This window comes from Petaurus breviceps, unplaced genomic scaffold, assembly GCF_028583685.1.
Source record: "Petaurus breviceps papuanus isolate PSGF00001 unplaced genomic scaffold, PetGlider_PUasm1.0 37, whole genome shotgun sequence".
Lineage (NCBI taxonomy): Eukaryota > Metazoa > Chordata > Mammalia > Diprotodontia > Petauridae > Petaurus > Petaurus breviceps.
Genome location: NW_027186296.1, coordinates 92,298,600 through 92,325,297, shown reverse-complemented (window position 1 = coordinate 92,325,297; position 26,698 = coordinate 92,298,600). Strand labels below are relative to the sequence as shown.

At 35.8% G+C, this 26,698-nt stretch overlaps 1 protein-coding gene across 1 annotated transcript in view; it reads right to left on the bottom strand.

Moving 5' to 3' along the window:
* Positions 1–6: 6 nt before the first annotated feature.
* The window catches only part of ATRNL1 (attractin like 1), a 1,293,617-nt gene continuing 1,266,925 nt past the window's right edge, over positions 7–26,698 (bottom strand). The window contains exon 29 of the mRNA XM_069099032.1: positions 7–4,028. Coding sequence (XP_068955133.1) covers positions 3,904–4,028 — 125 coding nt within the window. The 3' untranslated portion in view covers positions 7–3,903. The remainder of the gene's footprint in view (positions 4,029–26,698) is intronic.

The following is a 26,698-nucleotide window of genomic DNA, read 5'->3' as shown; positions in this document are numbered from 1 at the left end:
ATCCACTCATACAAATAGCATTAACCAAAGGATAGGAGAGTGGATTTTATAGGTTCTTGGTGATTGTACCTTTTGTACAATAAGGAAGAAGAGGCCAAAAGAAATGTGACCTTCACTGTAACTGAAGTAGAAAGATGCAATACTTGCATTTCCAAAAACATCTTTAAAGGCCTTTTTGTGACTCATTGAATATCAAAAATCTACTCTCTCTAGTATGTTAGAACTTTTTTAGTTATGATCCCTGCATATTTCTATTTAAAGGAATGACAATGGCCATAGCACTGACTTTATATGGCACTAGCAATTAAAAGTAGTAACATATGCAACATAAATATTTTAATGAAAACAATGCTTTAAAAACAGTTGTACTGCTTATGTTCTTGGAAATGAGGGAGTATGGTAAAGATATTATTAGTAAAGGGAAGCTTCTGTAATACTGTAAAAAAATCCATCTTCACCCTAATGAAAATGACCTTTGATGTTTATAAAAATGAAGGAGGTGAAAGAAAGAAGCAATTCACTTGAACAGATTGGAGATTTGCATATATTATATGTCTATAAGGTAGATATATATGTTACAGCATTCAAAACAAATTATAACAAAATTATCAGAGTTCACATTTTCTTTGATCTTTAAATGAAAACTGACTTCAATAGAAGTTTGAGTGTGAATGCAGTTAGTCTATGGGAAATAGAAATTTGGTAAATATCATGATGAAATAAACAATTTAGAATCGGCAGATTTAGAGATATAATCATAGTCACTGTTGAGCCAGTCATTGATGGACATCATTAGAAATGTCTAGGTTTCAGAGGTGATCTCTGATATCTCAGATTAAGTTTAATCTTAACAAAAAGTTTCTCCTCCAATATTTATGTGCAAAAATTTCCTGATTTTCCTGTCAAGGAAAAATAACTTTTGACAAAAAAAATCAATGCATTAATTTGGAAAACAAGTTGTAGGAAATGGATGAACAAGTATCTGAGGGTCACTCAATAGTTTCAGAACTAGGTTTTGATTTAAGCCAATTTTAAAAGTCCTGGTTATTTTAAAACCTAGCAAACCCATCTGGAGGTATATTTATCCCATACACAAAAATTCTTAGACTCTTCTCAAATAGTTCTTCCAGGTTAATTCTGACTATTTCATTGCATTTAAATAATCAATACTTTTCTACATCTGCATAACCACAAAGCTTACAAGCTAGAGCAATACTAAGGTGATTTACAATTATTATTCCTAGGGCATGTGTGGGTAAGGGAACTGGTCAGTTAAGGCTGTTAAAATTTTGTCCCTATCAATTGCATATTTTCAATAGTCTAACATCTGGTTTAATAAACAAGCAAAACATTCTTTCCAGAGACAAACAGCTGCTGGTTATTCTTAGAATCTTTCCAAATGAACATATCTGAGAATGCAGAGTTCGGTTATTAGGGAACTCTTTGATATACTATGAGAATGTTGCATAATTAAAGTATCATTGTTGACCACAATATATGCAGTATGGCTTTAATCAACCTAATGAAATATCAGACTGATGCTTGTCAGTCTTAAACACTGTCATACAAATGATAATCTTGAAAAGTTCACATTTTCAAATTATATGAACCAAGGTGGATTTCAGGTAGATGAGAATCATTTTTCTCTCAAGGGAATGCCATTATCTTAACCTCTCCTAACACACAGTTAATTCAGGTTCCCCTCCTCCCTGAAACCTACAAAACTGTATCTTTGCTATTAAATTATGTGTCATGAAAACTCTTATATAACGAAACCGTGGAGCCACATAGTTCAATTTCTAAGTGCTTATTTTTGTCATCACTGGTTATGTTCATTTAACTTTTCCTTGAGCAAATCATTTAAAACATCAAAGAAAAAATTTGTTTAAATGTTTCAAAGATAGTAACACCAAATTATTGTTTTCAGTAAAAGTTTAAAAAATAAGCCCATTTGACCTTTTTCTACAGTGTGGAATAACAGGAGTTCAAAATAATCATTAAAAAAAGTCACAGGATATTGATGGGATTACTCTAAAGATGAGTCATTTTAACTCATGAAAAATATTCAAACTGTCATGCCAACATAAGGGATACGTATTATTTATAATCCATAAATGTCTAATTATAAAAACAGTGACAGTCATGGTTAGATACAACCTAACAGTCCTGTGTAAGATGTAACTACGTATTGTATGATTATTTCTGATATTTTTGCACATTCACTCCTCATTAAAATTAAGCCAAATCTCTTTTTAATAAATGGCATGAAATAAGCACAGAAATTCATAACAGGGTCTTATTCTGCTAGTATACCACCATAGCATGCAAGTAACTATGCAGTCGATTGAAAACAGCAAAATGTCATTACCTCCCTGAAATCAAAAGAAAATGAAAAATACAGATCAAGTATTGAACATCAATTATAATTTAAAATCTTTTCTTCTTTAGTAAAATTATCGTTGATAAGAGGCATGGACTCCTCTGTTTCTGCTTTCCCCGTTGAGAAATTGCAATTCCAATTAAGCTCTAGGAAAAGTACTGAACTTGAATCAACTGCTATCAGCCACATAAGAATAAGATCCAGTTCAACTTGTCTTATTGTAAAATCCTTTTTCTTTTTGTCTCAGTTCAGATGTTTCAGTCCTTGAGTATACAGTGAGTGAGGGCCCTTAAGGAGTTGTGTTAGCTGTAGGCCAGTGCTCTGGTCATGAAGGCCCACTCAGTATCTTGGACTCATGTTTAGAGGCAAGAATGCTGTTGGCATTGGCAACCAAATGTTCTTTTTGAATCATATTCTAGGTGAAACAGTTGGCATGTGTAACTGAGGTCGTATTGTAAATCAGGAAGTGTCAGCTTTAAAATATATAGCTCATTGCATTTGTGGAAGGTACAGACAAAATAAAATTCAGCAACCAAGAGAGGAACACCAAATGAAGACTATAGTTTTGGCAAAGCTGCAGGTTGGTCATTTTTGGTGTGATGCAATGATTCTTAGGCAATTAAAATATTTCCATATTGAAACAGAAGCTTGCATACTTGTAAAATAACAATTTATAATCTTTTTAGGTTTGAAATATTGGAGGCTGTTTTTGGAAAGAAGGGAGAAATTGATTGCTGGACAGGCTTTTCCATGCTCTATCAGCTCTGATAATGAGTTAGTCAGTTGGCATGGAAGGCAAGGATGTTCTCTTCACTCAGAATTCTAATAAGCCTCTTGTGGAAGGGCACATGGTCTCTACCAAACCTGGCTCAGCTAAGTCTGCTTTCCAGTTGGGTAAATAATCTTCATGTTCCCAGACTGTTTTCTGATATAATATGACCCTATAAAACAGTTTAATGCAGTATCTAGAGTCTATTAGTTTAAGGATTTGCTCTCACAATTACAGTGAGATAAAACAATATCTAAATCCATAGCAATGGGTTCAATTTCTGGTTATGTTTGGTTTGTCTAAATTTGCTTATATGGAGAAAATGGTATAATTCAGACCATTCAGGAATCAAAAACATTTTTTTTCTTTCAGTTTTGTAACAGATCCCCTGTCTCCCTCCCCACTCAAGAATTATACTTATCCCCATCCTCATTAGGAAATAATCTACATATAGCTTTTTCCATGTCTGATATAAGTATATCTCTGATATGCTTAAAGTTTATGCAAAAATGGATTTTGTTGTTTGTGAACTTCAATTCTTCTGCTCTTATAAAAGGTCATTTCATGTCCGCATTTGGGCTTACAAGGTGTTCTGGTTTGGAGTGCGGCTGGTTGTACGTATGAAAGGACCAGGACTCTGAACTTGTGATCAGAGATTTTTGCCTCCATAAAAACTGAGGCTGTGGGATAGCTTTCAATGGAAGCCATTTGAAAAGAAAAATAATACAGACTCTACAGTTGCAGTTCCTGGACCTCAGACACAAGTTCCTTGACGTGTTGAAAGGTGATGTTTTCGATTTCGGACTCCTGAAGACTTATCTTTACTCTCTGATGGCTTCTGCTGGGAAATGTCTATGAGGGCACTGGCGATCGCAAGACCTAGAAGAGAAACCAAGAGAAGATCTTAATGTTCAATCATATCATGCTAAAGTAGACACGATCTTGTTTAGTTTCTTGTTCTTTTCCTGTAGGTCATCTGTCAAATGAATTTCATTATAAAGACTAAAGCTATCAAATACTTTTGTATTATCCAAAATCCTTCTATAGCAAATAGATTCCAAAATAACCTGGCCATTTTTGAAATGGCAATATTTGTGATATAAGGAGAGGAGCAAACATCTTTTAAAAAAACCTTTTTGGAAATCAACATCCAATGTTTGACAAAACATCGCATTCAGTGCTCCAATGGGGTTACACCTTTATTTTTTAACATCAGAACATGAGTTGATCTTTTGCACATACAAGTAAGGGGAGCACTTCTGAGCCATATTATACAAAGAAAAATTTTAATTAAAAGTTAAATCAAGTGCTTTAACTTTTGACATTTGCCTAGATGTGTTCTCTAGCATAAGAAAAGAAGTATTAAAATTAACAAAAGATTTTTACCAGAATGGCACTTTTTACACAAATGAGATAGTCCTTACCTTCAAGTAACTAACATTCCAAGGAAGGGGAGACTATACATATAAAGGAGTAGTGGCCAGAGAAGGGTAATTCACTGTTAACTTGGGGTGGGGGGGGATTTTGGAATCTTTTCAGTAAGTCTCTCTGATAGAGATCTCACATTCAATACCTATGAGTAAGTGATTCAGCTTCAGAAGAATAGGAATCTGGGGTGGTTAGGTGACACAGTGAATAGAGCACTGGCCCTGGAGTCAGAAGGACCTGAGTTCAAATCCAGCCTCAGACACTTAACACAAAAACTAGCCATGTGACCTTGGGCAAGTCACTTAACCCCAATTGCCCTAACTTCCCCTCTCAAAAAACAAAACAAAACAAAGAAGAATAGGAGTCATTCCCCAAAAGATCCAAACTATCAACTATTATATGAAAAATGTTTTAAATCACTAATAATTTGAAAAATGAAAATTAAAGTAACTTTTGAGGTTTCACCTCACACCTATCATACTAGAGGAAAACTGAGGAAAATATCAAATGTTGGGTGGGCTACAGGAACATAGGTATACTACTGGACTGTTGATGTAACTAGGAACTGGTTCAGCCATTCTAGAAAGCAATTTGGAAACATGCTTCCAAATTTACTGAAGTGCATTTTGACCCAGCTATACCATTAGGAGACCTATGCACCCAAAGAAATCAAAGAGGAAGAGGACATATATGTACAAAATTATTTATAACATCTCTTTTCACAGAAGGCAAAAATTGGAAACTTAGGGACTAGTCTCATATTGGGAAAGGCTATACAAAATGTAGTATGTGAATGTAATATCATCAAAGCATTACTTCACTGATTTGAGCCAGAGTTTCTTTGTCTGTAAAAAGAAAAGGTTTTGACCAGATAATCTCTAGATTTCCTTCTCTCTCTAAATCTTTTTATCCTATGACTTCATGAATTGCTTTACTATACTGAGCTTGAACCTAAAAGGCAAATATAGCCCTTTCAATTGTATAACACTGAATGTCAGTTTTTCAAGTAACTTCTCCCATACAATGAAGATCATTATTTTTAAAGTCATTGACTAGAGGAGTTAAATTATACTTTAAAATTGTAGAATTGACTCCACATATCTGCTGTAGTAAACACAAGCAAACTCATAAACTTATGACTCAGGGTTGAATGATAAGGAACCCTCACAGCAAAGATTGCCTGAATCCAACCTGCTCCCAGCTATTCCACAGAAAGTGACAAATACTTTTTTCTACTGAGCAGTGGTAAGGAAGGGAAGAAGGGTAATGGACAGATGTCTTGGGGAAGGGGAGAAAATATACATTACCCAATGCATTCAGAGATATAAGTTAGATGGAAACAAAGGATAGGGTCTGACTGGAAGGGGAACAGAAACTCAGATGAAACCAGTCTTCTCCCCCTCAGAAGATACAAATGGAGGGACAGGTGCCAGCTTTATACTGATATTTCCCAATGGGAGGAGGCTGAAACCATTTAGCATCCCAGACTCAGGTATCTGTGCAACAATGTAAGAGAGAAGAACAAGAGAATGAGGAGGATTCCCAAAGGCAGGTGAAGGGGGAATACAAAAGAGAAGCTAAAAGATCAAGAAAGAACTTGGATAAAAACCTAACATACAAGCATTATAATCACAGAGCAGATCATAAAGGCACAAAGGAAAATGAATAAAACCTCAAAAAGAAACCAACCAAACCATATCAAAGCATTATAATATGAATAAGACCAAAACAATATTATCTTACTAAAGAAAACATATGAGATTATATGGCAAATGGTTTATAAGAGAAATAAAACTTAAAAGAAGAAATTGGGAAATAATTTAGGATTGGCATAAGGGTTCTTAATGCAAAGATAGAGAAAATACAAATAGCAGAGAAGGAAAAATGGAATATATAATGCAGAATCTCCTCAAGGAAGAATCTGTTTAAGAGAGACAATAACATACTTGGGACATGTAATGGGAAAGTAAATTTTTAAGATCTTCCCTGCCCCTAGGCTAAAGTGCACCTGGAGCCTGGGGTGGGAGGCTTGTTTTTCAGTAGATACTTTTTGATTGACCAGTGGGTCCAGAAGGGTGTTACATTCTCTGAGCCAGGAGCAGGCTATATAAACCCTGATTTGAGGCTTTGTTTTGGGGCTCACTTTGAAAAGTGTTCTGTGATTTGATCAGATGAGACTCTGGGAAGCCGTTGTTGAGAGCCCCCCGGCTTTTGAAAAACCCAGATGTTGATTTGGTATGGATGTAATGGTTGGACAGTTTGGAAAACTGTCTACTTGATCTGTTTCTCTGTCTTGATAATTCTGTCTGTATGCTCTGAAGTTTGGGGTGCTTACCTTTTTCCCCTGAACTAGGTAAACAATACATATTTGACTGATTAAAGTAAGCTTGTTACCCTATTTTGAGTTGCTTTCCTTTATCAAAGCAAATCTAAGAACCTGTGTTGGCAGCCACCCTGGGGATGCTGGGGTGCTTGCTGATACAGGACACCAAAATACTAAAGTGATAGAAATTTTTTCAGAAGAGTATTAAAGAGGGGCGGCCAGGTAGAACAGTGAGTAAGAGCACCGGCCCCAGTGTCTGGATGACCTGGGGATCGAATCCAGGCTCAGACACTTAGCACCCACCCAGAAACACCTGGCCGTGTAACCTTGAGCAAGTTACTTATAACCCCAATTGCCTACAAAAAAAAAGAAGAGTATTAAAGGGCAATAATGGTTAAATAATATAAATTCTATATATGTCAAAGAAAATGACCTTGAAAACAGGATGTATAGAGTTAAATGAAGGATCATAGGTCTCCTAGAAGAATATGAAAAATCAAATAACCTAAATATTATAGTGCTGGAAATAATACAAGAAAACTGTCAGGGATTTCTGAATGTAGATAACCAAACATTGGCAAGAAGAATTAAGAGAATCCATAGATTGCCATCAGGAAAACCAAAATAATACCTTGTGCTATAAGCTCCAAGGTATGAGGTACTTAAATTGAACAATTTTAATAGCAAACAAAAGATTTTACAAGCAACCAGGAAAAATACTTCTAATTATGAAAGGCAATTGACATTAACATGGGATTATTCTGTATTCATGAGAAATCGGAGGAAAAAAGGGAATAATATAGAAAAAAACCCAAAATCCAAAGGAGTTCAAGCTGCAACCAAAAATAATATATTCTGCCAATGTGAGCCAAATCACTAAAGAAAAATAGATGAATAAAAAATGTAAGACATTTGAAACATTCCTATGAAAAACAAACAAATGAAAAACTAGAGATGCACAAATTCTTGAATTTGCAAACATCACCCAATATAGAACAAAGGTAAACAGGCACAATTAGCAAGAAAAGTCTAAGTAAGGAAATCAGTTCTCTTGTGTTTACTTTTTTTTTTAACTGAAAATGATTGAACTCTGGTAAAAGAAAAAAAAAAACAAAGAACATCAAAGTCCTGATAAGGGACTGAAGATTTAAAAGGAACCTAAAGAATCAGGAGAAATTATAATGAAAGAATTGAAATGATTCACCAAGTACAGTCTTTTGTGTGAGGTAATGCTAGAGAGAGATGTTGCACAAATGAGGAAGGAGATGTTTATGGGGGTGGGGCAGAGGATAGCAGGTTATGTAACTCTGCCAAGTGTTTGGGTAAACAGTGAAGGAATATCGATTCCTATTGTCTGTTGTTCAAAATGTGGGTATTGTGGAAGAATGGGATGGAGACAAAGAAGGGGAGCAATTAGGAATATGGGGAGAAAATACCATTTAAGATCATTCCCATTGATGAGGAGATATGTGCCTTTCTTTAGGAGATGAGAGCTTTGTAGTGGGCTTTTTCTTTATGTCATGGTATTACCTACCTGATGCCATGGTCCTCTTCAAAAACAAGACAACAGTATCCAGGGTGGTAAAATTGGGGAAGAACATCCCCGTGATGGGATGTGCCAGAGAGAGAAACTGATTATGATAAAGGCAGGGGGTTGGACCAGGACTCATAATTTTGGACCAAGACAAAACTTCTACTACTGACTCTCATTCCATCTGACAATCTCTAATGAATTAATATTTCAAAGTATGAGGCACATATAACAAAAAGGACAGGAAACGTCTACAAATGCAATAACATGGAAATCAGACAGACAAGAGATCTCAAACCAGGTACTTCAGAAGTATTAGCCCTTTGAGGAACACAGAGAGGAAGGAACAAAAATATACTTAATGCATCAGAAAATAAACTTAGAAGTAACTTTAAGGAGAGAGAAAAAAATGACTAGGACAAAGCAAAGGAAAACTTTCTGGAAAAGGGCATAGTAAAAGAAAATCACTAAAAATAAGAGAATGGAGAGTAAAGGCAAGGAAAAGATTGAACTATTTCCTTTACTGGGTGAGGAAAGTAAAGGACAAAAGAAGGGAAGAAATAGATAACTAAATATTTTTTTTTTTAAGCAATTGGGGTTAAGTAACTTGCTCAAGGTTACACGGCCAGTTATTTCTGGGTGTGGTGCTGAGTGTCTGAGCCTGGGATTCAAACTAAATAATTAAAAAAAAAGAGAAACCAACAATTTAGGTAAATTAAAGAAGAAGACTTGGAATAGAGCAGATTAACAGGAACTGGGGAGAGGTAGAAAGAGGGCCTTTGAGGAGAGACTCACATCAAAATAGTGTAAGTAAAACAAATCCCAGGAAACAAGTACTGACCTTAAATAAGAAGAGACTTAACAAATAAATAGTAAAGAAAAAATAGAGAAAAAATACAACCCTAACCATTGTATCTTAAAATGTAAATGACAATAAAATAAAACAAATGGATAGAACACAACTATCTACTATTACACGCCCCCCCCCCTTCAATAACATATCTAAAAAACAATGAAGACATTAAAAAGAAGTGATATTCTGAGTTATAACTAAGGTAAAAGTTCAGCCCAGGCAGATACCACATAACTTCTCACAGATCTATTCTACTTCTGTCTCAATTTACAGCCCTCCTGCCATTCCATCCCTGGCCCTATCTAATACAGAGGCTGCCAAGTACAAATAGTCTATGTCTTCTTTAATGTGGACAGAGACCACTTAAACTAATTTCAATCATCAAAACATCCAAATATGAACTCATTTCATGCATTAAACTACCATATTACCTAGTCCAAGGAAACTCTGAAAATAATCCATTTTCCATTTGCACATGGCTGCAAATATTGCCTTACTGACAGAAAACCCACTGCCAGAAGGGAAATACACATTTCTGGTTGCCAATACAGGAAATTCTGTGCTAATCCAAAGCTGTCACTGTATCTTTGCATATCAGGATATGTGAAGGCCAAAGCCTAATTAAAGTAGTGCCTCTGACCAATATTTCCTGGACTCATTAATGATTTCTAAAATTGGATACATGCTCAGGTTGAAAATCATACATCATAAACAACGCTTCAGTGCCTACTTGGCAAATAAGACAAAAGTGGATAGATAAAACTGTGTAAATCAGGCTTTCTTTTTTTTTTTTTTACTATTTGTGTCTTGTATGCTTTCCTGGGAAAGTATAACATAGAGTCATTTATAGATTTGCCAGTAATAATAATAATATTTGGGGGAAAAAATAACTGCATGGAAAATTTTCAGAAGCATTTGTAATGAGAATAGCATTGGAAGAATAAAAAGAGGCCCCTGTATTTGGATCCTAGATCTGCAATTTACTTCCTGGGTGATAAGGTCATCAATGGAAAGCTGAAAGGAACCTCAGAGGTATGTGTTCTATAGAGTGCAGCCTTTTTCTTTTAGGATGAGGAACTCAGCTATGAGGCCTTCAGTCCCATCTCATCTTAAAAGAAAAAGGGCCAGACTAGAACACCCCTAAGGTCCATTTCTGGTTCAAGATTCCATAACTGGATTGAACCATTTCTAAATGTCAGCACTCATTAGTAAATGTTGATGAATGTAGTTGTCCAAATATATTAATATTTCTTTAATAGTGCTTTAGAAGAAAACACATTTTTTTTTCATTTTTCCTCATTAATGTCACTGAAATACTATCTCTGAGATGGGGCAGCTAGGTGCATCAGACCTAGAGTCAGGAAGACCTGAGTTCAAATCTGGCTTCAGTCACTTACTAGCTGTGTGACCCTGGACAAGTCACTTAACCCTAAATGCCTCAGTTTCCTCATCTGTAACATGAGCTAGAGAAGGAAATGGCAAACCACTCCAGGTTATGAAGAGTTCACAGAACAACAACAATCTCTGAGGTAATACTGTCGACATTTCTATAGCACTTAACATTACAAAAATGGCTTTGGGATAATAGATTTAGGCCTGAAAGGGATTTGTGAGACCATCTACCAGTGGTGTCAAACTCAAATAGAAATGAGTCCCCTAATGGCTACAAAGAGACTTAGAAAACCACAAATAAATATTATCTATGCTATCTTGTATTTTTAAAAAAGAAATTTCCCAATTATATTTTAAATCTGGTTCGGGTCACACTAAGTAGTTTTGTTTGATCTATATAATAACTCTAAGTATTTAGCTGAAGCACTATTATTTCCATTTTACAGATGGGGGAACTGAGAAGAGAAATGAGGTGACTTGTTTAAGGTCACACAGAAAATACACGGTAGAGCTAGGACTCAATCCTATGTCTTCTTATTTCAAAACCAGTCCTTTCTCTTCAGAGCTCCTTAAGTGATGACAGGTAGTTGGAGGTTTCTCTTCAGCTACTTTTCTTTATACTTAAAGAGAAACAAGTTTACTGTATTTTATTTAGGGTCCAATTTTCTTTTTCACCAGGAATTTTTTCCCTTTGATCTGGGCTGCATGCTGACTATCCCATTCTGCATAACACTAACAATACCCAGGGATGTTTCCTTCAATTTGAAGGCTACATCCTGGGGCATGCTGTTATAGTTCCATTAAAACTGGGTCACTATGGAAGATCATTTTTCAAAACGTCACACAAATCATCTGATGAAATCCACTTATTGTGTTCTCTAGGCCCAGCACAGTTCCTTGTTATCAAAGCAATACAATTAACTGGGGGAACAATTCATTATTTCAGACTGGCGGTCTAAAGGAATTTCATTTACCATGTCACGATGATGCACAGACGCTGCAGGCTAGCTGAATTTACATCAAAATACATGAGTAGATTCGATAAAATTGCTGGGGCTTAAATATTTATTATAAGCTTTACTTGTTTTTCAGCTTTAGTTCTTAAATATTAGACACTGAGATGTTCAGATTATTTAAGTAAGAGATGTATGATGAAGAAAGCGTCATCCTCTGTTCCATGTCCTGTCGAATTTTTCCATCATCACTTGATATTTCCTTTGTAACTGACTTTACCTCAAACTGATATTTGCAAACAGGGGAATACTCTTTCCAGCTGCTTTGGAACATCGGGGACCTAGTGGCAAAGAACTCTAAAGTGAACAATTCTAATGACCATCAGTCTTCAGGCCAGAAGACAGATACAGCTTACACAGTCATGACAATAAGTTTAGGTTCTTTCGGTTTTAGAGATATCACTGGTCTTGTTTAAGTTTAAATTATACTTTTGCAGTACTTATGCCAAATAAGATTTATTTTTTCTTCTCTGGTTCTGAGGAGCAAAAAAGATCCTAAACTTTTTTTAATTCTAAAATTTGTAAACAGAATTGCTTTTCTCCCAAAAGATGCTAAATGAGAAGAAAACAAAAATATGAATGATTAACAGCTGAATCTATGAAAAGGAAATACATTTGTAAAAGCAATAAATTCACTATAAAAAAAATGTAGGAACAATCTCATGAACTTGTAGTTATCTTTAGTAAAACTATAGTGTTCACTAATGGAAATGAAATGGTAATAGTATACACTTGTAGTGACAACCTAATCATAAAATTACTGATGTTTGTGTTTTTTATAATCATGCAGAACAATTAATAAGTACAGTAACAAAATATAGTACATCAAGTAAGATTGCCTTGAAAGAGAACATTCTCAATTTATACACAAACACAGCACTTCAATTTTGCATTTGAACAAAAGCCTCTGAAAAGTCATTCATTTTGAAATGCTCTCCTCCCAAGCCTGTGTAAACGCAGGCAGCACTATATATTTTAATTTTTTTCCAGGAAAACAGCTTCATTAGGCGTGAAAGGTTAATTGCTGGTTTAAGTGGAGTTCAGGGAACAGAGCATGGGTCTGTAGTGAAAGGCACAGACTGCTACAGGAAGGCTGAATGAGGAGTACTATAAACTGTTTGCCCTGCTGAAATGTTTTACTATCTCATTTACTATCTGTCTTCTTTTACTGCTTGTATTTGTAGTTCTTCTAAACCTTTAATAGCTATAGTTTTATTTCACTGTAATCAGATTTAAATGGAAATACCATGCTGGGATGTTTAAATGTTTTCCCTCTGACTGCATATAGCTACATACTATGGGAATGGAGCTTTGGCCATCTCTCAAATGATTAAGAAAGTAACTTTTGGAAACTTTGGTCATACCACACTGGTCTTGCAGATGTGCATAGTATTGTTTTCTTAGTCAACTTAATAATCAGATTTCTTACTTGATCCAATGCACAGCTATGGTTACTTAGAAAATGTTTAATCTCATCTTAATCATTATGAATGAAGGCCTGTCCTCCATCCTTAGGCACAATTCCAAACATTTGATTGTTTGTCAAAACTGGAACACTTGTAATACTGAAAACACTAAAATGACTAGAATCACAGGATTTAGAGCTGGAGAAAGACTTAGAGATAATCTAGTCCATCGGTTCCTAAAATGTGGTCTGGGGAGTCATGGGGTACCCAAGACCATGTCAAAGGTCAAAACTCTTTTCAAAATTTATATTAAGACTTTTAAATTTCAAATATGGCAAATATCAATACATATAAACAAAAACTCTTGGGATCCTCAATAATTTTTATGAGGGCAAAGAGGTCATGAGATTTAAAAAAATCTGAGAACCTCTGATTTAGTCCAACTCTCTTATTTTAGAGATGAGGACATCAGGTTTAGTGACTTTCTCAAAGTCATATAAGTAGTAGAGGTAGGTTCCAAAGCCAGGTCCTGGTAATCTATTTCTATTGTTTTGATTGATTACAAAAACTTTGTTTTCATATGATGTATATTAATAAAAAGTTATTTAAAGAAAAATCATAATTGTGTTTTAGCTTCAAAATACATATTTCATCTTTCAGCATACCATAATATCTATAACTATATATATATATATATATATACATATATCTCTGTCTTGTCTGTCTGTACACACAATTTTACTTGTGAAATTATAAACTTTCTGTTCAAGTTATTTAAAACATTTTATCATATAAGCCCAAGATACTCCTAACTCAAGATATTGCCATCATGTTGCCCAGTACCTAGGAAAGTTTGTATGAACTGCAGGATGTAATTAAGAATGTAAGGAGTAAAAGATGGAAATTATAGTCTCTAATTGTTATTCAGTACAAATCATCATAGTGTTTAATGAGCGTTGCTTCTTTCTAATCTAGTCAGTACCATTTGGAATCACACATTGGTTTGTGTTAATACTAAGTTCATTTGATGCATAGTTCTCCTTTATTTTTTTCTATTTTTTATTTTTTATGTTTTTTGCCTTTTTGGAGGGTAATTGGGATTAAGTAACTTGCTCAAGGTTACACGGCTAGTTTTTTTTTGTGTGGGTGTTAAGTGTCTGAGGCCAAAACTGAACTCGGGTCCTCCTGACTCCAGGGCCAGCGCTTTACTCACTGCGCCACCTAGCCACCCCCTTCTTTATTTTTTATTTTTAATTTTTTCTTTTTAAAGAAATTGGGGTTAAGTAACCTGTTCAAGGTTACACAATTCTGGGTGTGGTGCTAAGTAGCTGAGTCCGGATTCGATCCCAGGTCATCCCGACACTGGGGCCAATGCTCTTACTGAGCCAACTGGCCGCCCCTCTTCTCCTTTATTTTTTAAGTTACCAAACTCCCATCATAGGAATCTTATTCATAAAAGTTCTAACCTGTAACTCTTTTATCAAACTTAACCCGAATTTGAATTGTAGCATGGAAAGCTACCAAATTACCTTTTCCCAAACTTGTGAAAGAAATACTATCTAGCCCTTTCTTCTTGTAGCTACCCACCTAAGAAAAGGTTTTGATTTAAGGTCAGTCCTAATTGATGTTCTAATCACCCTAAGGTTAAGCACTTACCGTTGCCTGAAGAAAGTGAGTTATGCTGTCCTTGGGGATATTTTAACTTTATTTTAGTGACAGTATTGTATTTTCCATTTGATTCAGACATTGCCATATTTTACCTACTATTTAAACTGGCTGATTGAAAATACTACGACCACATTATGGAATAAATATTGATCATGTTGTAAATATTCCCAGAGACACTGGGACTCAGGATACCAATGTGGTTTTTGAAGAACAAATCCTATCCCTGAATGTGTTTCCTTGGTAAAAATGAAGTGCTGGATTTTGAGTTTAGAGGACCTGGGTTCAAGGTTTAAATACCACACATATGTGGTGTGATACTGGGAGAGATATTTTGTTTCTCTGGGGTTCAGTTTCCATATTTGTAAAATAGAGAATATAATATTGGTATTACTGAACTCAAAGGGCTATTTTAAGGTAGTTAATGTACTGTGATAATAGACAGTAAAGTGTATTGTATCCTTAAAGCACTCTGTGAGTGTCAGGTATGATGATAATAAAGATGACCAGAGGACAGGAAGAAATAAGTGAGTAGCATTAGACATAATACCTGAGGGCTGGGAAGGCTTTTGAGTCTATCCCATATTCTTATTAACTTGCTTAGAAAGCATGGTCTGGAATATCAAATTAGGAAAGCGAACTAACTAAATGGCACAACCCAAAGACTTGTGATCAAAGACCAATATCACTCTAGGGAAATATACTGAGTGATAGTCTGCTGACTTAGTTCTATAAATGTTCTAGTATGACTTTGCTGCCTTGGAGAATGAAATGGAAAATTTGCTCATGATGGCTGCAAATGCCTCTGTACAATAGGAACAATAATCCAAGGTATGAAATATCTGGAGTGGCACATGTGCTTCATAGCAAATCAAAGCAAAAATAATTAATGATATTAAAATAATCGACATTTATATTTGAGTATTTGAACTCTGCCACTTATTATCTCACCTGGGATTATTTAACCTGCCTGGGACTCAGTTTGCTCATCTGTGAAATGAGGGAGGAGGACTGGATCACCTCTAACATCCTAGCTCCAGATTCATGATCCTATGTTAAACTTGAAAATTTTCAAAGTTCCTTGCCTTTATTATCTCAATAGTGCCTCACAAAGACCCTGAGACAGGTGCAATGGGCATCATTCCCATTTTGCATATGAAGAAACTGAAGCTCAGAGAGTTTAAATGACTGGTCCATGGTCACAGAGCTTAGAAGTGCCCACCATGGGAGCTGAACCCAGATTTTTCTGACTCCAAGTCCAACACTACTGCTCCACATTGTCTCTAAGCACTCTTGTTTAAAGACTCTTAAAGGACAGCACTAGCTAGTATGTGGGACTGGTTGTGTGTGTGTGTGTGTATGTGTTTAATATTGCTACTGATGGTATTCTGACTCATGTATGTGGGTAGGTGTAGTTAAATAGAAAAATGTTGCTGGCAGTTGCCATATGTACATGTGTGATGCACAGGAAATCTGTTCTGTGACTTCTGCTCATATTTGTAGACTTTGTTGCTATTTCCTGCTTTGCCTCTTGCTTTCTGGACTGTATACTGAATTTGGGTATAGAGGGCACCCACTCACCAATAACTGCAGTAGCCAGCCTTATCTCTCTTCCTTTCTGTTAGTTAGCAGGTCCATGGAGGATTTCTGCTTCCAAGCTTTTTTAGTGAGGAGGAAGGTGTCTCGTGTGTCTTAGATATAGCATCCTTTGGGTTTTTGTTGGGTGTTCCCTGCCTTTATCATATTGCCAGCAATGGCTCGGACACCACTTGGCCTTCCTACTTCATTCATATAAGCTCTACTCAGCAATTCTATAATAAGCAAGTTTTATGCAAATGGACTATCTCCATTTAAGGTTCTTTTTGTTGGGAACTTTCTTTTAAATCTGTCTGATATCCAATGCTGATGAAACTATTGCAGAAATCAGATATAATGCCAGTAGCAGGTTCAACTGTCTTTCATGAAGAATTCTGGATAGAACTGGAAGACTGCAAGTGGGTCTGGAATGAGTTGCTATACTGACCTCACACTGTACCTGTCATCTCCTTAAAGATACGCTGGTACTTTCTTGATTTAACTTTCTACTTCTTTGTCTACCAATGAATCATGCCTACCACGGGCTGTTCAGGTGGCAGGATCTAATGACAGCTTGGAGATCCATTGGCCAATGAAAGCATTCAGTCCTATGGAAAGTGAGCACTGCTAACCTTTTCATAAAGGTTAACCGTTTGATTTCTCCAGAGCCTTAAGATCATTGGGGATGAAAGGGGCCAGGCTTGAGCAGTGATGCTGACAGTGAGGTGAGAATGATGGTGGAAAGTAGAATAAGAAAGCAAAGCTCTTGCCCAAACTTAAGGAGGGTAGAGAGTCAGCCTAAGAGTCAACCATGTGAAGATACTGAGAGGAGTGGCCTGAACAAGTTAAACCAATTGTCCAGAAATACCTCAGGCGCTATCAGATGCTAACTAAAACACAAGGGAGGATCTGGTTCAATATCTTTGGTCATCATCACTGTCTCTCAATTAAACAGTTTTTAATATCTGTAGCAACATGTAAATTATTGATGACTATATGAAGCAGCTGCTTCCCTTGCTCATAATCATAGGACTGGCAGTACAACTTTTCCCTTTGGAGGTACTTTTAGTATTTGTGAAACAGGCCTGATTTAGGGGCCCTGGAGACCCATGGCTCATGGATTTAGAATGGAAGAACAACAGCTCTGGCAGAAGCAACCCATACTTCTCCTCTGGGCCTGACTAGGTTCCTGAAGAAATGACTGCACAAGGGAATAAAGCAGTTTTTCTTTCCTGCCCTAACCCCTCTCTAGGAACTTGTGTAAAATTAGTGGCAATTCAGATAATATTTTGTGGTTTAGACACCAGCCCACAAGGGATTGGAAGAAGACTGCAAACTCTTTCTGCATAAGCAAGTGAACTGCTTTGGGTACTAATGATTTGCAATGCATTGCTTATTCAGTCACTGGCAGATACTAAATATAAAGGCTAGAGATAAAACAGTTATTTCTTACATTTTAGATTTGCCACTATGTAAAATAGAAAACAAACCATCAACTATTCAAGGAATCCTGGCATCTTCTGGGCTGATTTTTTTGGGGTGTCCCCTAATTCTATTCCAAAACAACAACAAATACCATTCAAATAGTAGGAGGAAAACAACAGAGTTTTGTAAACTCCCTATCCTATTTTAAAATGAATCTTAAATGGTAAAGAGAAAAAAAAATCCTAACTTTTGCTTGAAATTCTCAAATCTACAACAAAAACGAGAGGGAGAAATATAAGTACAATCTCCTGTACAGGCCTTTGCATCACAATATAGGATTATTATAAGCAACAGGGTTGAATATATTCCATAAAAGCATTGTGTTTGCATTAATATCTGCATGGTTATTAAAGACTACATACTCCTTTGCCAAAAGAATGGGAAGCTAGCTCATTACCATAGGTAACCCCATAGCCAGAGGCATTTTGACAGAAGCAGATGTGTCTGCAACCAAATTGATCCTTGATAAATCTCCTATGTCTACAGAGAGGCTAATATAACCATACAGCGAATTTCTCAAAAAAGACTTCGAACCACTGTTCTCATGTTCACTAATTGAGCCAGTGTGGTATACTGGAAAAAGAACTGGATTTAGAGACAGAGGACCTTGGTTCAAAGATTTATTCTATTACTGACATTGGCCTCAGTTTCCTCATTTGTTAAAAAAAAGGAATTAGAGTAGCTGATCTCTAGGAGCCCTTCTAGCTCTTAATCTATGATTTAGGGCATAAGCTTATGCAAATTCTCCCTAGTAACTCAAAATGGAGATATTCTGGAAATGGTTTATTTAAGAAACCCCCATTTAAGTGTGATATACGATGGATGGTGTGAAAAAAAAACAAACTTCATTTTCTGAAAAGTCTTTTGAGTATGTGTCACAAAAGCTAACCTTCTCTGAGGGGGAAAAGTTTCATTTCTGCCCCATTTTGCCTTTGGGAGCAGTCAATGTGACCCTCTCAGCTGCTGTAAATTGCTCGGCATTATCGAGAGTCAGAGGTAGAGGAAATCTTTCAAACTCCACATGTGGGTAAAGCACAAAGGGAACAGACTTCACAGTGATCTGGAACTTTCTGATGTTGTATCCAGGGGGATAAACACTGTCCTGCATTCACTCCACTACATCTCTGGTGAAATAAAGGGAATACTTGTACACTGATCACTGAGCCCTGGGTGACAGTTTCCAGCCTAACTACTTCGCCAAATGTGGTGTTTTTGCTAAAAGTGACACCTTCTTACCCTTAGTTCTTCCTTCTGTTGGCATAAAAATGGGATAACAAATAATGGGGACAAGGACTCTTTGTTAGCATACATCACAACAGGTCACACTGGAAATAGGGTCTTTGAGTGATTTATTTATTTATTTAGCGTTTTGAGTGAAGATGGGTGTCTGCCCTATTTATCAGGCACATTCACTTTGGATAGTGTCCACCTACTTTCAGTAAGTGCCTTAACTGGCAGGAAGATTGAAAAACTTGCTTTCAGGTCAATAAAGGAAATCTCTTATGATCAGTGGTTGATTACAGCAGGGTCCTCTGAGCAGCAGGCTTTAGGCTTCATTCTGCAGAGGGCTTTCAAATTAGTCTTGCTTTGAGGCCTGGGCAGAGAGCCAACAGACAACCCAGCTGCTTGCTACATTCAGCCCAATGTTCGATGAGTTTCATTCCCATCCTCTGATGGAAGTTTTTTCTTTTTTTCTTTAATGTAAATAAAAGAAAAAAAACAGATTTTGATGCAGAGCTTCAAAGGAGTAGAAAAGCATGGAGAAAGGATGATAGTAGAGGATATTATGTAGTTTGTGCTGTCTTAGTTTTAATCTCTCTTGCAACAGTTGAGGGTTGATGGCCAAGCAATATCTTTCTGTGACTCTCATCTAGGGAAGAATTTGTGGGTTGCCATTCATGATGCAATAAAAGGATAGCTATGCTAGAACATAGAGGAAATAGCTTTTTCATATTTCTATATCACCATCTGAAAACATGGTTTTTTTTCTTAATGAACAGCACTATGAAACAGGGCATACACTGAGGAAGTCTTTTTTGGAAAAAAAGATGACTTCTTAGCTGTTTTGGCAAATGGATCAAAAGTAGGCTCCACATCTGTATATGTATGCTTTTTTTTCTTATCTGATTGGGCTCCTATTTCACTTTCTAGACTTGGAATTAGCTCCAACTTAGAAAAAGAGCATGGAGAAGTAAAACCATGCATGCATCTAGAAAGGACGAGTCCCTGTTGGTGCTGCTTGGGGAATGATAGCACCAAGGGGTTACTCATCATTCCTAGTTAAATGCTTTGGAGAGGACAGAAAAGCACAATGCAAAATGAAATTCAATAATGACTGCAGATGTTTGTGCTTACAGTTTAGATGTCTATCAGCATTACTTTTTAATGCTTATTTTAGCACCATTTCAGAAAGGAGACTTGTAAACACAGATGGGTGAACTACTTTATGCGAAGTAAGGTTGACTACACATAGGGCTGCCGTCTGAGCATCTTGAACTAAACTGACTGAATTATTGTTGTTTTTATTTTAATCAAATTAACTGGTTGGTCGAAATGCTAAGTTGTTCTGTTGCCATTTTGGCAAAGGTCTGAATCAATTTACAAAGGACAAATTTCCGAAGACTTAATTCTGAAATCTAAAGTACAACTGTATCACTCTACAGAACATTTGCAAGTTTAATTTAAACTTTTATTATAGATTCTGTTGGTGCAGTGACTCACTCCAGGAGCAAGTTCTGAGGGATGGAGAGCAAAAGAAGTTGCTAGAATAATTCAGGGAGTGAGATGAGTCTTTTCCTACTTTAAAGATTGAGTAGGGGAAAGAGACAATTTTGGAAATGAGAAAGTGATGTAATAATATGGGGAGTAATCATTAAGCATGGAAGGAGGATAAGCTAAATTTCATAGTGCCATATATCAAGATCCCCCAAAACCTTGAACATGTTCATGAAGCAGGGAAAAATATGCTTTTATTATTACCTGGAGAATCCTAGAATTAACATATGGGAATACAGTCCTATGCTAACTTATTAGATTTTATTTTTATGGCCTTATAACCACAAAAACAATAACTCCATCACTAAAAATAATAATTGAATTTATTCTTAAATTCACAGATGGATTGTGACCTCACTGATGCAGGATGAGGATCACAGCCTATCCATTACTGCTTGCTTATTCATTCTATGCAACTCTTATCCCTGTTATTACATAAGTTTGACATAGGGTCCACCCATGCTGCTTGCTTTCTCTGGACATTTGGAGTATACCAGAAAAGCACACGTTGTGCCCAATGGAAATTGCTTGCTCTCATCATATAACCAGCATATATATGTGTGTGTGTGTGTGTGTATAATCTACATCTATAGATATACACATACTATTCTAAGCTCATCTAATAATTTAAGATAAATTTCTTTGAATTCTTTGCTTTTGGTTTTAATTGTTAATTATTTTGTAGGTACTACAGCCTGCCCATACCACCCTTGACTGTTTGCCCATTGCCCTCTAAATAGTGGCACATTTTAGTTCTTGAGTCTAGGGTATTGAGAGCAGGCATTGTTTCATTTTTTTATTTTGTAGCCCTCCCCACACCCCGTACCTATATTAGCACAGTATCTGGTACACAGAAGGCACTTAATAAATCCTTGTTTCTTGACTGATTACATGATTCACACTAACAAAGCAACTTATGAAATTGACATTATGTGTGTGTATGATTTTAAAGTTTGCAAAACAATTCACATATCTTTGTCTCATTTGAGTTTGAATTACCTGCCCTTTTGAGATTCAACTATTCAAGTCAGCAAACATTTTATTCACTTCATATGCAAGGCATATAGGTAATACTTAGACATTGAAAGTTTTTGATGTTTTTAAACTTAAAATGCAAGAATGTTTGACAATAAAGGAATTTCACCATATAAAAACCACTTGAACAACTTTCTATCTTTAATACATTGATATAGATTTTGTTCTAGTATTACTCAAACTTAACTTTGAGATAAAAGTTCACATTAATTAACCCATAATATAGACTAATCATTGCTGGCATTTTGAGAGGTGTCCAGGAAACCAAGATAAGAACTGAAAAGCAGCTGTTGGAATCTTGTTCTTGTTCATCATTGATGATTTGTAGTGCCTCTTAGAGCAAAGAGCTCCTAGAATTTGTTTAGTAATGACCAATTAGAGGTGCTACTGTATTCTTCTTTCTCTTAAAAAAATATGAAACTGAAATTGATAGACTAAAGAGCCAAGTGAAGGCTCTGATCTCTTCACACTTGGAAAATGTTTCATTATTCTTGGATTCAAGAAGCAAATCAAGATGAATGGGTGGGTATATTTGATTTTTACTTTTGTTGTTTTACATTTTTTTGGTAAAACTTTAAAGAAGATACTAGTAAAAATAAAGCATTTACATTTCAGACTACACTTTTTCAATTTTAGGGATTAGCTCTAAAGTTATGCAAGTATTAGATCTTTAATCAGGCCAACACCACTTGAATTGTAGGAAGAGGTGCAAATATTAGTATAAAATATAGAAAAGTACATTTTTTATCTGGAATAAATTCCTAAAATCTTTTAGGAATTTCATAAAAGAAATGAAAGAAATCAAATTTAGTAGTGCAACAAATTCATTTTCATTCTTTAAAAAAAAGCATGTGTCATTTAAAAAATATAGAATATCTATGATTAGCAAAATCAAATCTATAATTTAGCATGTTATTTAAGACTACTGAATTTGAAATCAGAAGACCTTAGGTTCTATTCTTGACCTGGATCAGACATAGAAGATTATAAGAGCTTTAGAACTGGAAGGAACCTTAGAGATCAGTTAGTCAAACTCCTTCATTTTACAGAGAAGAAAATTGAAGTGGTTAGAGATTACATTAGCAGTGAATAGAAGAGCTGAGGTCCAGATCCAGGCCTTCTTGTCTACAAATTCAGTGTTCTTTCTTTTACAGTATTTATTCACTTATTGTCTGTAAGGGTGAGGGACTAAGGAAATTATTCAACCTCTCTGAGCCTCAGTTTCCCCTTTTTAAAAAATGGAGACATAATCATTTGTACTACCTTCCTAGGACTACCATGAGGAAAGTACATTGTAGACCTAAAAGTGCTCTATAAATGTAAACTATTAATAACTTGTCTTCTTGCTGACATGAAGAACAAACTAAATACAAATACATTATGGATACAAACCTCAGCAGAAGAAAATAATTATCTTACTTTCATAGAAGGGACAAATTATACACATGGGGGTTTTGTGTATGTATATATCTATGCATATATACATATATGTATGTATATATACACACATATACATACACACATGTACACATGTGTGTATATATATATGAAGGTGGCTAGGTTGAACCAGAATACGGAGGGGATTTTTGTATGCTTACAGCATTTTTGTTATATATAATTTGTGATATATAACACAGAAGAAATGCCTTTTAAAGTATGGAAGAATAAAAAGTCATCATATCTATATCTAGAAAGATAGATGGACATGAATTTTTCTTACTAATATAGGATTATTCAGCCAAATAGTTTCATTAGAATAGGGCTCATGAATCTAAAAAAAATCTTTTAAATTTCAACTGTCTCTCTCTTAGCTATTAATATGAAAGAAGGTGAGATGTTTCCTTTCTGTTTTGGCCCATGTTACACCAGTCAATGAATACAGAGAAATCCTGCATGTAATAGTAATGGAATTTAAAGATCCCGCTGTATTGACTTGGTTTTTGGGTTGAGCATTGAAACCCAGGGCTTGTGAATCCCACTTGTGGGATGGACTTGTTGATGTGAAGAGAGAGGGCTGAAAGGGGAGGAGCTGGTGCCGTGGATTTAGAGAGAGGCCCAAGAAGAGAGAAGGCCCAAGCAGAGGGAGAGGCAGAAGAACTTTTGGGAGCAGCATCATGGAGGCAGAGAGAGAGAGGATTGCTGAGGGCCAGTTGGAACTTCCTAGGACTTTTGAGAGCTGCCACCTGGAGCTGCCAAGGACTGAGGAGACATGGCTGTGTTGCCGGTATTTTTGTCTGTCTGTTTTGATATGGTTTTGCCAGATTTGTCAGCTGGTGAAGGATAGTGCTGTTGTTGCAGAGGTCCTAGAACTTTGTTGTTGGTTCAGAAGCCCTGAAGAAGGATTTTCTTGTATGTTTACAGAAATCCTGGAAGAGGGTCTTGCTGATGTTTTCAGGGGTCCTGAGACTGTTCTGCAGGCAGAGAATGAATTGATGAGGATACTGTTGCAATGTATATTGTGGCTTTGTTAAGCTTCCTCTGGCCAGGGACAGAGATTGGAGAACTTGCCTCGGGTCAAGATGAAGAAAAGACCTCTCCTTGGATATTAAATGCTGTGATGATATCTTAACCTTGTTGTATATAGCTCAGGGGTAGATGGCCTTTGTGCTCTCCACTGCCCCTTTTGAGAAGGTGCTTAGCATTAACTGATAATTTGTAATTCAGTTGTGATCCAAGGGTGGAAACTTTTGACTTTTTTTTGTGCTCTGTGACTGACCAAATGAATGTACTTTGTTTATGATTGGAAACTAATCTCCTTTTGAGAAGAGAGACTTTGTGATGGACTAAATGAATGTATTGCCCAAGGGTGTAGTAATACTTGGAAATTATTGAATCACACTTGGTGAATGCTGTATTTTGATTTTTCTCTGTTCTGTGAATGTTTTGCCCTAATTTGTCCCCGAATAAAATAGAGAGTTACTAAGCTGGTATCCCGAACCTCAGAAGTTGCCTTTGCTTGGCATTACACTGTGTCATTCTGAACTCAGACCACTTAATTTGAAAAAAAAAACCCTATTTTTATCCCTCTTGTCAAATGCTTAAAAACATGCATTTATCAGGGAACTTTTCAGCCCTTCATACAAGGCAATTAATATAGACTTCACTACTGAAAATTACATTTTAATGATTTTCTGTGCAAGTAACATGAATTTCATGTAAAGGATAAGCTTATGAAGTTTAAGCTTTCCTTCCCACCCAAGTCATTAAAATTTGGGTTTGAAGGTGGCTTTACTCATTAACATCAAATCAGTTAGCCTTATGTTATGAAAAGGATCACTAAGCCCATAATATTTTGCAAAACTTTAATTTGTAATCATGAAAAACATGATAAATTAATTTGTGAGTTGGCAAAATATTTGGCAAGATGCATTAATCATGTAGACATCAAACTTGGTTTCCTTTACCCTTTTCTGTGAAAGAAAACATAGATAAGAGACTGCTTATTGCTGGTTTTTAATCTTTTTTAAGATAAATTCTATGTGATACTGATGATCATAAAATTTAAGAATGGAAAGAAACCACAGAGGTGATCAAATTCAATCCTCTTATTGGGGGATGAAGGAATTAACAACAAAAGTCATGATAAAGTATTTGTCTTTCTCTCTCCCTACACTCTTCTCCATTAACATTGCCCCTCTCACACACTAATAGAACTCACAACTTGGTATAGCATCCAAAACAATAGACTGTTGATTCGAATTACATTCCTTTTCTAAAGTGGGAAACAGAAATCAATATGTGGGGCTAATGTGCCTAATAACCCAACTGTTTGTGTTTATGTTGAAGATTACCCACTGGCACACACTACTACTTCTTTTGTTACTAAATTTATGAAGGTATAATTTTAAGCTTAGGGATGATGTTGTTATATGATTAAATACATATGACAAAAGCAGATAATTTAGACTTTTAAAAAGAATAACATAAAAACCATGAATACTGACTCTTCTCTTAACAACAAGATAAGCCAACTGGCACAATACCACATGGTGTGCTGATAATAAACAAAGTGCTGCCAAATGAACTTGAAAACTAAGAGATATACACAAAATATTCTCCAACTGAAAAGCTGCTAGAGAATGGAAAATATAGAAGCATTGTAGATTCCGTTGGCTCTATTCTGAAACACAATCATGAGGGAAGAAGCTTCTTTTAGTTATTTGGTTTTTGCATATAGTAGGAATTTAACAAATATTTGTTGAAATATTAAATTATATCCCTACCTTATTTTCCCAAACTTAACTCAAAATTCTGCTGTATTAGGAAAAGATAGAAAAATATGGTGAAATAGACCGTAACTCCACTATCTTCATCCAACTCTTAAATGTAGTCATCATTTTGGGGATATTAAGTCTTTGGCATGGAACAGATCTTGTTGCCAGTTAAACCTGTTGATAAAAGTGTTAATTTTCTGATGTTAATGAGGTAATTTAAAAGTCAGTTCATTCAGAAGAACCATTTAAATTCTTGAGTAATAATTATGGCCAGGAAGATACTGTGAATGAATCCACGCAATTCTTGCCAAAAAAAAATTCCAAAACTACATTTTAATAATTCCTGCAATTGATGTATTTTGTTGGTGCATGAAAGTGATCCTTCCATGTCACCAAGGGTATAACAAAATGCTAGTGGGGGCAAGAGGAAAATCAAAGAAGAAGTAGGGACTGCTCAGAGGGGCCTAGGACAATAATACTTGATAATCGAAAGAAAGCAGAACTACTCAATTTGTGTTTTGTTCCTACTTTTTCTTCCAAGGAGTATTATCTTTGGACCGGAAAAAAATAGATAAAAATGCATATAGGGAGTTGAAATGCAATATAAATGAAGAGATGAGAGTGCCTAAATATCCTCAATAAATTCAAGTCACTAGAACCAAGAAAGATGGAATTAAAGAGATAGGGGAATTTGAGAAATAGAACAAAGCCTGGAACAGAGGCATGATATAGGATTTCATGTATTCTGAATCGCTCAGTCTGTCTGTCTTTCTGTTTTGCTGTCATTGTCTCTCTGTATATCAGTCTTTGGCTCTATTTCTATCTCTTATTTTCTGTGTCTCTGTCTCTTCCTG